Here is a 13,053-nt window from a genome sequence, read left to right on the forward strand (position 1 = left end):
AGCTAGGGATGTAGCCCAGGGGCCCGGGCTTCAAAAAAGGCCCGGGTGTGACCAAGTTCACTACGTCTTGATTATGGTGTCGATCTATTTATGGATGAATCGTGCTGATAACTTACCCAAATAATTATAGCGTATGCTGTATAGTAACAAGTTGACAATAAAGTGAAAACACTACAATATCGATCTAAAACGTAGACAAATAACATTTTCAAGAAAGACCCATAGGCTATAAATAACTATTTTCATTTAGTCTGTGGAATAACCATAACTGCGATTACATTATCTCTTTGGTATTCACACTTTAAAAGAAGACACTGGATGTCAGTGGCAAGTTTAATACCTCGTGTGAAAAGGGCCTAGATTAATTTGTCCTTGGGGCCCTTGATTTTTATCCATGTTTTTGTATGCTTTGCACAAACACATATGTGTTACGGTAATATTTATTTATAATAAGTAACAATTTTCGTTAAACCAAACGACAAACAACAATAGAAAAATCGTGATTCTATTAGGATAGCCGTTTGTAATAAATTTTCGTTAAATATTATTTGCATCAATAGAAATTATCGGGAAAACTTTAATTCCTAATGATTTTGAATTATACGATACACACATTAGATGGACAATTGACGCATTGCATTTATATTGTGGTAGGCGTAAAACAAATTTCCGAGGGCTTTAAACCTATCAATCCAGAGCCCGTGTTCGTAAGTGCAGATTTATAGGTATTAGGTTTTTACAGTTTTGTTCATGATTTAAAATGTGTAAGCGTAAAAAAACACCAAAATATTGCTTAATAAGTAATAACTAGGATATTAATATTGCTTAATTTATAACGATAGTTCAAGTGTAATTTGGTTTACTCAATTATTATGTATTATAATTACATGTTATTAATTTAAATATTACTAGGTGCCCGTAAAAAATGATCCTGACTTACAAAACTGAGCAGAGGGGAAAAATGCAGTTTTTCCTCATGTTTTTTTAATTTGAAAATTATTTTAGAGGGTTAAATAATGTTCTAAAGATTGCAAATAAAAATTGGACTTCGAATTTATAAAATATGCCGAAATGGGTAAATAAAAAAAATTGCAATCAATTGTTCATTTTTATTCCATTTGAAGTTAATTATAACATTCAAAATTAAAAAAATACTTATAAATTTATTTTGAGGTTACGTGTACAGAACAACCACAATTATCAACTATTATAATTTTTTTTATTATACTTGTTAGAATTTCATAATTAAAATTATGTGAAATACACATTAAAATTTTTCTACTTTACTATATTATCATTCAAAATGAAATGGAGCAAAAAATTTATAAAATAACCTAAATTTAGTTTTTAAAGAATAAGAATATCATAATCAAAAAATTTTAAATACACTTACCATATTAAATATGTAAGTTAATTAAGTATTATCTTTCAGAATTAATACATTATTTTATTAAATAAAATAAATTTATTATCTATACAAACAAACATAATAAGTTAATGAGATGACACAATAAAATATAATAAAATGTCTTGATTAGCATGATGGAGAGAACCCGTTTAGCAACAGTACCTCATATTTAATTTGATGGGTTGGTAGTGGAAGAACCATTTGATTTTATTTATTTATATTAATTTTTTTTTTTTTAATTAAGAACTTTTCTTGGACATTTTTTTTTTTTAATTTTTTTTGGTAGATTTTTAGGAAAAGTGAGAGAAAATAAATAAACATAAAATAATAATGATAACTATTTTTGAATTCAGAAAAATTAAGTATAATTAATGTTGTTATAAATCAAACTAAGTTTCTTTAAATTTGTTTCTGAATAAAATTTATATTGTAGTGAAATTCTGAATTATTTATTCAACTTTTCCTAATCATTAATGGCCAGTAACATAACCATTTATATTTCAAGTGAATGCTGAATAAAAAACATTGCATATAAAATAAATACTGATAAAAACTAAATGCCAATGTTATTAACTTTTAACACATTTATTATGGCAACCAAATGGAATATTATATTCTACAACATATAAATGAAATAAAATGTGATATTTTTAACAATAATATAATATGTGATTTGTTTATATTAAGCTGCAGTATTATAAACTAAATAAAATAAGATAACAATAATTGAAACATACATGTAAAACTTGAAATTTATAAATAATGTTTATAGCGAAAAAATAATAATCAGGTATACTTAAGTTATATAATTCATCAAATATTTAAATGTATTTTCTAAAATTACTATATATATATATATATTAGCTGATTAATACTAATTATATTAGTCGAGTAACTTATTTTAGTGGAATACAAACAATTCATTAAAAATTATAATAATAAAAAAAAAAATATATATAATAATCAATATTTAAAATTAATAAAATTGAATCTACATCAATGGTTGAGCAAATTTGTTTTTGTTTATCGGATTGAAAACAATAGGTTTGTACATTGAATTTTTATTTTTTATAAATGGTTGTAAAGAGTTCACACCGGCTATAGATCTAGCCGGTATCATTTCACTGGTAACTTCATTTAGTGTCTAGTAAAAATTAATTAGATTAGATACATAATAATATACAATTTTATAAAAGATTTATTAATAGATTTACCTTTTCGTTATTTTGTTTTTCCTTTAAACTTTGGATGATATGCACATAATCGAGATTTAATCCAATACCATTGTTTTCTTTTTCTCGATCAGATATTGGACTGGCAGATCTATGCATAAAACGAAATAAGCTTTTATTGTACAACATATCAAGCAACATTTACTACCAACCTATATTGGTGAAATGGTGACTTGATTTTGTTGACTAGAATATACACTTAATCCCGAGCTTCGTACTTGTTAAAACCTGTGTTAGAATTGTTAATTAAAGCATTATACAGTTAGAAGTGTAATGATTTGTGTTATTACACACTAAGTTTATTAATGTTAAGTGAGAGGTATTGTCTAATTTGTTCCAGTTAATGGTTTTTGTTTGTCAAGAGTTGCTAATATAGTATAGTATTATAAGTATAAATTAATCTTTAATAGGTTCTTTAAATAATTTGAAATTCTATTAATTAGAAAGTATTCATTTTGTGTGAAAATAGTTAAATTTTAAATTAGTCATATTTAGTAAGTTTTTCAATCATTTTTTCAATATTTCAGAATTGTATTTTTAAGAGTGAAGAAGTTATAATAATCAAATAATTAATATACTATAATATCAAGCAAACTATTATAACAAATACTAAAAAATAAATAATTTAGTCAACTTTTTAACTTAAATTATTTTTACTAACTATATATATATATATATATATATATAAATCTATATAATATATTATAGGTTTTATGATTTTTATTAATACTCAATTTTAATATCACTCTATAATCACTTTTTTTTTAGTATAAATACTTATTATTTTTGTTAATTATTGTTAACTGTTTGTGTAATTAAGTATAAGAGTACATTTTGAATTAAGTAATCATGCATTTCTAATTCACTTAGTAATAGAATGTTTCCAGTTTATGTATAAATTCAGTTAACCGGTAGTTATGATTTTTAGTCAATGTTAGGTTACATTGGTTTGAGATATTATATTTACCTGCTTCTATGCTTTGTACGCGAAGTTGGTCGAGTATTTGACACTGAAACTTCAGAGTCTGAACTCGCAACCGAATGTGGTAAAGCTCCTTGAGCAAAATCTCTTCTGTAGTTACCAGTTGTTGGTGTAGACGAACCAATCTTTTCGATTCCACTACATTGTTTACGAACAGTACTTGGTGTTACATACACTGGAGTACTTTTGGGCATCTGGTACACAACTTTGGGATGTATAGTTGTGGACTTTTTAACTGGAGTTTCAGCACGATTACTGGGTTCGTGTTCAACTCTAAAAGTGTATTTATATATTTATATTATTTATATATTTCAATTGATTAATTTGTTAATGAGTATAATAACATGTTCATTAAGAAATAATTTTACCCAAATATAACCTCTTATTTTAGTAAGAGTTAAATTATTTTTGAAAATTCAATGTTATTAACTTCTTACTATTAAAACAAATAAAATGTAAAAATAAACTACTTGAATATTGGGTGACTTGAGAAGATATACAAGGAGCACAGTGGTCAAAATAGGCATAGATTAGTAAGTAAAAAGTAGTTTTTAAGCTAAATAAAACATGATAGATATTATGTCTTGTCTTAAATTAAATAATGTAATTATAAAATTAAAATGTATAAATTTAAATTGTATTTTGGTTTTTGAAAAATTATATATTAATTCTATTTTTTTAAAAACATTACTAAAAATCAGATGCTTATGATTTTTTACCTGGAAGAATTGAAGTCTTTATAGTCACGTCTAGACTCTCTAAATTCTGAAAGAATTTGAGTACTGGATGGAAGAGGTTGTGCTGGTTCTCTATCACCTTGTGTTAATGTGTAAAGCCTTAACTGTTGTCGAATATCTGCTTTTTCTCTTTCCCTTTTTCGTTGAAACTCTTCTTCCACTCGACGCATAGCCTCCATTTCACTTAATCTTTGGCGTTCTATAATCAATATGTTTGATTCGATTTAAACGTCGTATATAATAAAAAAATAGAATTTTATACCTTTGTACTCTGCTTCTTTTGATAATTTTTCAGCTATTTTTTTTCGTTCAATTTGTCGTATGGTACTCTGAAATGCAAACTTTTTACTAGTGGATTTTTGTTTAGACTTTTCATTCGTGATTGATAACTGGTTGTCCTCTTGATCATCTCTTGTAAGATCTTCACATGATTTTGATACAATGGCTTTATTCTCAAGTACATTCATCACATCCCTATGCATTATAAAAATGTTTAAAAAAAAGGACTAAAAACCATATTAAAATATTTCTATATACTTCTCATATAAATAGTTCAAAGATTTGTATTCTGGCAAATACATAGCTCGTCTACCTGCTGCCAAATATGAAAACTTGGGCAGTGAAGACATAGCTAATTCTTCATCAGCCAGTTCTTCGTTGTTTTGATGATTAAATTGGGTCCAATTTTGCGATGGAAAATTACCAACTAGACCTGAGTGATGTAATGAATCTGGTACACTTCTACTCAACACCCAGTTTTCATCCAAGTGTGATTTATTTTTATCAATTGAGGTTTTTCCTCTGTTTAATTTAGATTTGAAATAGCCATTGGATTTAGGCGGGTTCATTGGTGAAAAATCTTCATTCTGTACATAACACAATATATTTTTATATTTCATAGGTATATATAAAAAAAAAGATAATATTTTTGACATAAAAAATATTTACCAACTGCCCATATCTTTTGTCAAGTCCTGTATTTTCATCTCTTGGTAAGGATAGACAAAAACTTGGCCTAGCCACTGTACGGGTCCTAGAAAATTGTGTAGTATCCAAACTTTGAGGTGATACTGGTGTTGAATCCAACCCTCCATCTGAACTTGTTTCTTCTAAGTCTTGCTGAGGAGTCCAAGCCACCTGAAAGTTATTTTTATAATATTTGTGTATATAATAATGCGTTACAATTATATTTATGTAATACTTGTGAATTGTGGGCTGAATGTGGACTAGCATCTCCAGAAATACCACTATCTCCAGATTTATCTCCAGAATTGTGGGGCTGATCTATAATTGGTATCAAATCTTCCTCTCCGCCACTACAATTTGGACTAACTGGAGTTGGACTTTCTAAAGCAGTTAGTAAACGCCAGGCAGCTGTAGGACTAAACCTAGGGATATCAAATTGTTTCCTAGGTAATGTAGGTCTTAGCTGAAGAGATATGTCTCCACCACTCTGTAAAAAAAAAAATATATATATATATATATACATCAAATCAATTAAATATAGATACATTATTAAAAAATTAAATGTATTCTAGTTTTCAGCATGAAATATTTAAAATAATAAATTAAATTTTAAACAAATACAAAAGAACTTTTTTCAATGTTTTTTATACAATAAAGATAAATGTTATTAAAATATTTTCCGAAAATAAATCACAATTATTTAATTTATTACTGATTAATATATTATATTTGTTAAAAAATTTTCAATTTAATCTAAATTTATAAAAAGAAAAAACTTTAAGACTATTTACTCTTTTTGAATATATATTATGTGAGAGACCAATAGCTAAATCGTCAACAAATTAAAAAACAAATTTCACACGATGGTACAACAGTTTCTGCTCTAATTAACATTCTCAATTTAATTACGCACGTATCACATTATATGCTAATGTAAATCTACTTTTCGAACATAAAATATTATATTATACCTCGTCCGTCGGATCACTACTAACAATACTATCTGATGGTGAGTCGTTTGTTTTATTAAAACTTTCGGCAAATCGGTCTACGTCTCCAGTGTTCCTGTTTAGTTTTTTCTCGTCGTTGAATTCGTTCATACCGAAATAGAATGTTTTCGGTTTAGTATCTGGTGCACTATAACAACGGTGTATAACATATTAAATAAAGAATAAAATCTAAATAACATTGTAACCACACTCCAGTAGAGTACCTACCTTGTTTTCGGCTTGTTGTCTCTTTTGTTCTTCGCGTTCTCATCGTTGGAACCCGTGGCCGATGAACCTTCGCCCGTACAACGTACATCATCGTCTTCTTGTACTTTTGTCGCAAGGTTCGGTATCGATCTAGACATCCTTTTTGCCCGGTCAGCCATCAACCGTTCTCTGTTCGAGTTCACAGGACTCTCTCGGTGCTTGTCGTTGTTAGCGATGATCACCGCACGTTCTTCGGACGCTGGATTGGACGAGCTTTCCGAAGCACGGCCTATGGGCGGATGACGGAATTCCTTTTCTCTCAGCCTTTCCGTAACACGTTTCAATTCGGCCTATGAAAACGATAGGCATTTTAAGGCGGTTTAAAAACTATTAATTTTTTTTTTTTTAGGTATTCATTGAGAATTAACAATTAGAAATCGTCATCGAATAAAATATAATACGGTATAATATATTACGCAAATAATATAAAACATTTTTTACCTATCACAATTGATTTTCAGTAAATGTATAAACATTATTATATACAGTACAATTTATATAGTTTTATTAAAATCACCTTATATAAAGTAACCAACTAAAAAAAATATATATTTAGAAGTTACTGTCAAATTTAAATTATTTATCAGCGTAAATATTCTCTGAACGATAATTGTTTTTTTTTCTTTATTGGTTTCCGCAACGGCTTTTATAACTGATACAATAGGAAAATATAATTCGAGTGCCATTAATCAAAACAGAATCTAGCGTGATAATATTATGGGTAGTTTTAATTTAAATATTTGTAAACATTTTTTACTTTTTTAAATATATATATATTTATATATTTACCATAAAAAGGTGTTTAAAAACCGTTTTCAAATGTTTATTTTTTTGAATGAAGTATTTAGTCTCAGATATAATTTTAGCAAAAAAAAATAAAAATAAAAAATAAATTATAAAATTATAAATGTCTTAACGATTTACTGTAATATTATCGGTATGGTTTAGTATATGTCATTAACGTAAAATTAAAGAATTGATTTATGAGTTATAATTATTATAAGTGTTAAACAATTTTAACAAAGTTATTTGTTCGGCCATGATCTTCACAATTCACGTTTACAATTCTCGATGGTCATAACGGACGAAAATATGATTAAACTTGAAAGAAATGACGCAGCACTGAAATAACTTAAAAAATTATGTATTGAATGATAAATATAAATATTATTTCAATTGCAGTCTATAATGCTGGGATAACATTTTAACACTAGTCGTTAACTAGTCGCACTAGTCACTATCAATTGATAAGGTTAGGAAATTTGAAAAATATTTCATCACGCGTAAAATGTATCGCCGAGCGTACAATATACGACTGTTGAGCAATATGTACACTGAAAAATATATCTATAATTTTGGTAAAATGGAAAATCTCTTCGTGTTATTGAACCAACGATTATTCCGCGTTTGAGTGGGTTCGAGTAATTTGTCACGTCACACGAGCAGGCGGATTTCCTATTCTACCCGAGCTGTTTCGTCGCGCAAAAACCAAATGGTGCGATTCAGAATATGTTTTCTCTTATTATATGGGAACAACGGTCGCGGTAATATGTCTCCGCCACTGTTGTTCCTATACAGGTACGATTAAAGTTCTTGATGACTACAATATTTCAATGTATATATTTACTTTTTATTTTTATTCCATATATTAGAAACTCTGGTAGAAATGAAATACAATGTTAAGTATATCTATTTTTTTTTTATACAAAACAATTCAGATTAGTTCATTGAAATTTTAACGGCATATTTTAATTCCGATAAAAAATAAATACGATTATTTTTTTTTATCTTTTTCGAGACTGCAGTTATTGGATAAAAAGAAATCTAAACAGGACACAGTTATATAAAATATGGCAATATTAAAGATAATTTTTATTTATAATCAAAGTACAACATAGTCGTTTGCTTTAAATCGAAGATACGACCATTGAATAAGTAGCAATTTAATATTACAAAACAAAACACGTGATAGTTTTGTACTCACTTGAAATTGTGGGGAAGACATGCTTCGGTGTAAATTGCTGGCTTGGGGTTGGACATTAGACTGAATTTCTTCATTCTTTATTTCATCTTTACTAAGCTTACGTTTTGTCTCTGCTCTAGTCTTAAATAATCTTAACCTCGGCATACCACCCTTATTTTGACTAGACCTACTGTTATCTCTGTGGTTCTCCCAGTGTTGATACGAGTCTGGCGAAGAACTTTCCATCTGTGCACAAGAAAAGAAAACGAAAATTATATGTTAACATACTTTCGTTTTTGATTAATCAATGTCTTCAGCAGTGTATATTGACGTTTTGGATGCATTTCGGACAAAACAAAATATCATTATATAAGTCTATGAAAGTATTGAAATATTTTTTAAAATATAAAGATAAGATAAAAAAATATCTTATAAAAATTATCGTATAAAAATAAGATAATGGATTTTTATTGCTAAATTATAAGAAAAAAATTAATTTTATATTTCCAAGAATTAAAAATTAAAAATCAGTGTTGGTTTATTAATATTAGAATAAATATAATAGTTTTAACTTTATATCAAGTAATAATAATAATAATAATAATAATAATAATAATAATAATAATAATAACAAATAACAATAGTGTGTGGGTAGTAATGTTTAAAACAAAAATTACCACTAATTAATCAATTTTTTCGAACACGATCTGGTTCACTCGTAGAATTTAGTAAATTTTCAGAATTTATAATTATGTTATTTATGTTTAAAACGACAACTATAACGTATTACTTTTCACATACCCTCTTTGAAAATACTGTTAAAAATAAAAATAAATATCAATATCAATTTTGGTCTACTCACTCCATTGTGATGTGACGAAGCAGGAGGTATTTGAGGTGCTCTATACTTCTTTTTTGACCGGGACATTCTACCTTTGACAGCTCCATTATCCCCATGGTTGTTATGATGTTGGTAACCCATTGGTGGTGGTTGACGAGAGTCTGTGAACCGTAAATCTGGTTCACTGGTGTACATGTTGTATCCCATACGATCTCGTCTACCATCCCGTGGTGCGTGTCTTTGCATTTCATATCCATGAGGTAGCTAAAAGACGACAATCATTATATTTGTGCATGTCAAACGCGATTAAGATTGTCGAGTTTTTCATTTTATATCAAAGCAAAAAAAAATATTACAGTCATAATATGGATAATAGCACGGGCTTGATGTTATTTTTCAAATATTATGATTTAATTATAATATCCTTGAATTAAAATATTAATAGTTTTATACCGTTGTTTTAAAAGCAACAATTCACGTAATTATAAACATGGAAATTTTAGTATTAATATACAATATTGTATGTTTACATATTTGTTGTTTTATATACATAACGCATGGGTTGACCATTATGTTTTTCTATGTTAACTACATGAAAAAAACCAGAAACGTATTGTTTATACAATAAAAATGAATATAGGTTATAAGATTAATATAACACAATTATTTAGTGCAAAATCCGTAAAAATTATTATGACATACATGAATAACATGAATATTTAATTTTTTACATAATGATACTAAAATAAATAATTATAATAATACGTAAAAAAAATATTATTGATATTTAAATTTGATTTTAATATTATAGTAAAATAAAAATTATGAAATATAAATGATCATTATAATTGATTTATTGTGTAATAGTAAAATTTTTTATTTTATGGGTATAATATACATATTTATATATTATATAAATATTTGTAACAAGGAGTTTTAGATAGGCAAACGTAGTACATCCGTGCTTAGGTGCATTGTGAAAAGTATCATCATATTCATATACTCGTATTTATCAGTGTTATTCCATGGTTTTCTTTTTAACATTCCACATTTTTTTAACATACTTCAAGGATTAGTATGTTATTATTTTATGCATTTTTTTCCAGTTAACGGAGTCACGGTCAAAATTAGTTAAGAAATTATTATATTAATGTATTCATTGATATTTTTTCATTTGGACAATTATATGAGCTACAAAAATTAATTCAATCATTTTTTCAAAACGGTTAAGAAATGTTATTATTGAAAAAGAAAATCAATATATCGAGTATTCATGATAGAAGTTTAATAATGTAGATACGAAGGATAGTGCGATTTTCATTTAGATCCTGAATATCTCGATGATTTCGGGTACCGATGTTATAATACTGGCAAACAAAAGTAGATATAAAATAATACCGTTTGAGACGAAATCGAGAGGTTCCTGACTTTTACAGGTGAGGTTTCTGTTGAAATAAATGATGAAAAATATAATTTAAAAATACAGAAGACCCACTGCGTTATTGGTTCAAATATATATTTTATAACAGTAATGAAACAAGTTTTTTTTAACTGGTTGAGAGACGATTAAAAAAAAAAAAAAAATTGTTATTTTCATGATTGTACAACTTTTTTAAAAAATGGCTCTCTCTCAAACACAACTAGAGAAAAAAATTGTTTCTGATCCTGCAGGTATAAATTATAATATTATGATATGCACTCACGTCGTCACGGTGTATGTACTCGTATGGCCGTTTGCCGTTTATAGTGCCGACATTGTGCAACATGGAACCGTTCTCGGTGGGTCTGAGCCGTTGGCTGGGCACGTGCGGCGGCAGCACCTTTGAGCCCGTGGCAGGTGGTCTGAAGTACTGCGACCGCGGGAACGAGTAAGCCCATGAGTGCGGTGGTATCACTTGTGTGTCGCTGGTCGCGTACGAGCTGCCGTGACTGTTCGAGTTACCCATCGCAGCTGAAGCTGTAGACTACGGACTGACGCTGGGCATCACACGGTACTGATCATCTAAGAAAAAAAAACGAACATGATAGATAGGAAGAAGAATTTCAAATAACTAAATGAGAATGATAAATATCGCTGTAGTGGAATCCGGTCGACGCGCATTTTCGCGACTTTCGAGGCAGTGTACAGGTAAAAAACATAGAAAATGAAACCGAAATGTCGCAATATTTTCATGTACACGTGTGAACTATTTATTTTATTTACATTTATATGTTATATTACAATTTTTCGATTCGCGGATCATTTCGATTGCAAACGTAACAATCATAACAAATTACGTGTTTTCATGATGAGCTGCTATGTGTAGAGAGTAGAACGCTCGCGCGCTCAATCGACTGCCGCATGCTTTATCTGTACACGTTTTTCATTCGTTTTTGGACGAGAAGATTTTTACGATTTTTTTGTTTCTTTGAGTATTAACAAGCAAATTTTACAATATCTTCAGTATGCAATGAAACTTAATTAATTAAATTATGAAAACTAAATATAATTTGATAAAAAAAACTTCGGACCCAACTAATTAATGGTAATTAAGTGAATCGATAACAATTCTTGGCCGCACAGGAAAGAAAACAAGTTTAGCATTCAAAATACGTTTCAACTGGAGTTATATTCAAAAGGTTTTTTCACCTACATTTTCATCTACATATGGTCTGCGTATTTATTTCTTAATTAGGCTTACTTCTTTTTGAGTTTTCAACACCGTACACCGTGCTATTCAAATAGTTATCTAGTTACGTTTTTAATGTAAAAATAATAGCCGTGATAAAAAATGTGGTTAACGAAGAAGAATAAGTTATAAACACGAATTTTATTGGTATCTACAACACTCCAATAATGCAATGATTGTTGATACGTTTACTATATGGATGCATGAGTGATACCGATGTCCATTATTATGGCCATACATTATGTACCGACGCATTAATACGGTTTATAAAATTATCTTTATTTGGCGTAGATAAAAAAATAAGAATAAAATAAAATTAAATATGTGAATATAGTTTCAAACTCATTTAAACTTACGAAACGTAATTTTTATATACTACTAGGTTATGAGTATGCACTTATGAATATATTTCGAGATAGATTTTAATAAAATACATTCTCCACATCTTGTTTAAAATGATCCAACCCGGTATACTAATATAATTTTATGTTTTACTCAGTGCACTTGTACTTAAATGACTACTCACTTTCGGTATAACGATAACGATTATTGCTGGTGAAATCGCTAACAATTAAGTTCGCAGTCCGTAAATATATACACCTATACTTATTATTAAGAAATTGTAAAATTGATTTAAAAACTGCATAACGGGTTAGTTATATTATCCACCGAAGGACAAACATTTTCGAGTTTTATGAAATTAAAGTGTTCTAAAAGTAACACATCATAATGATTCGTATCAACTATCAGTACGTATTATATTTTCAATAGCGATGTAAAATTTTACGGTTGACAATATTTGACAACTGTGTATAGTATTTATTCAGTTATTCAGAACAAGATGATCTTATAATAAATACATTTATCTCAATAGAAAATAAAAAAGTAAATACTAAATGGTAATTGAAGCTAATAATAAATAAATATGAATGTTTAAAAATTCAAAATACACACTCGTTAGTATCGTATTCAAGCATTTGTTCCCCGTCGCCACGAGTA

The 13,053-nt window shown here is 28.1% G+C and overlaps 1 protein-coding gene across 3 annotated transcripts in view; it reads right to left on the minus strand.

Annotated features, from left to right (window-relative positions):
- Nucleotides 1-2,274: 2,274 nt before the first annotated feature.
- The window catches only part of LOC112689330, a 55,523-nt gene continuing 44,744 nt past the window's right edge, over nucleotides 2,275-13,053 (minus strand). For 2 of the 3 annotated variants that reach the window (XM_025562980.1, XM_025562981.1), the window contains 13 exons: nucleotides 11,089-11,387; nucleotides 9,407-9,649; nucleotides 8,566-8,790; nucleotides 6,543-6,871; nucleotides 6,297-6,462; nucleotides 5,561-5,812; nucleotides 5,308-5,496; nucleotides 4,897-5,225; nucleotides 4,622-4,833; nucleotides 4,342-4,558; nucleotides 3,608-3,895; nucleotides 2,623-2,731; nucleotides 2,275-2,552 (listed from right to left, as the gene is read on the minus strand). In XM_025562980.1, the coding sequence (XP_025418765.1) occupies nucleotides 2,400-2,552; nucleotides 2,623-2,731; nucleotides 3,608-3,895; nucleotides 4,342-4,558; nucleotides 4,622-4,833; nucleotides 4,897-5,225; nucleotides 5,308-5,496; nucleotides 5,561-5,812; nucleotides 6,297-6,462; nucleotides 6,543-6,871; nucleotides 8,566-8,790; nucleotides 9,407-9,649; nucleotides 11,089-11,331 (2,955 nt within the window). In that variant the 5' untranslated portion in view covers nucleotides 11,332-11,387 and the 3' untranslated portion in view covers nucleotides 2,275-2,399. Of the gene's footprint in view, nucleotides 2,553-2,622; nucleotides 2,732-2,792; nucleotides 2,869-3,607; nucleotides 3,896-4,341; nucleotides 4,559-4,621; nucleotides 4,834-4,896; nucleotides 5,226-5,307; nucleotides 5,497-5,560; nucleotides 5,813-6,296; nucleotides 6,463-6,542; nucleotides 6,872-8,565; nucleotides 8,791-9,406; nucleotides 9,650-11,088; nucleotides 11,388-13,053 lie in introns of those variants that run through there. The other variant, XR_003149118.1, reaches the window with a different exon arrangement.

Source organism: Sipha flava, unplaced genomic scaffold, assembly GCF_003268045.1.
Source record: "Sipha flava isolate LNK unplaced genomic scaffold, YSA_version1 43_pilon_pilon, whole genome shotgun sequence".
Classification (NCBI taxonomy): domain Eukaryota; kingdom Metazoa; phylum Arthropoda; class Insecta; order Hemiptera; family Aphididae; genus Sipha; species Sipha flava.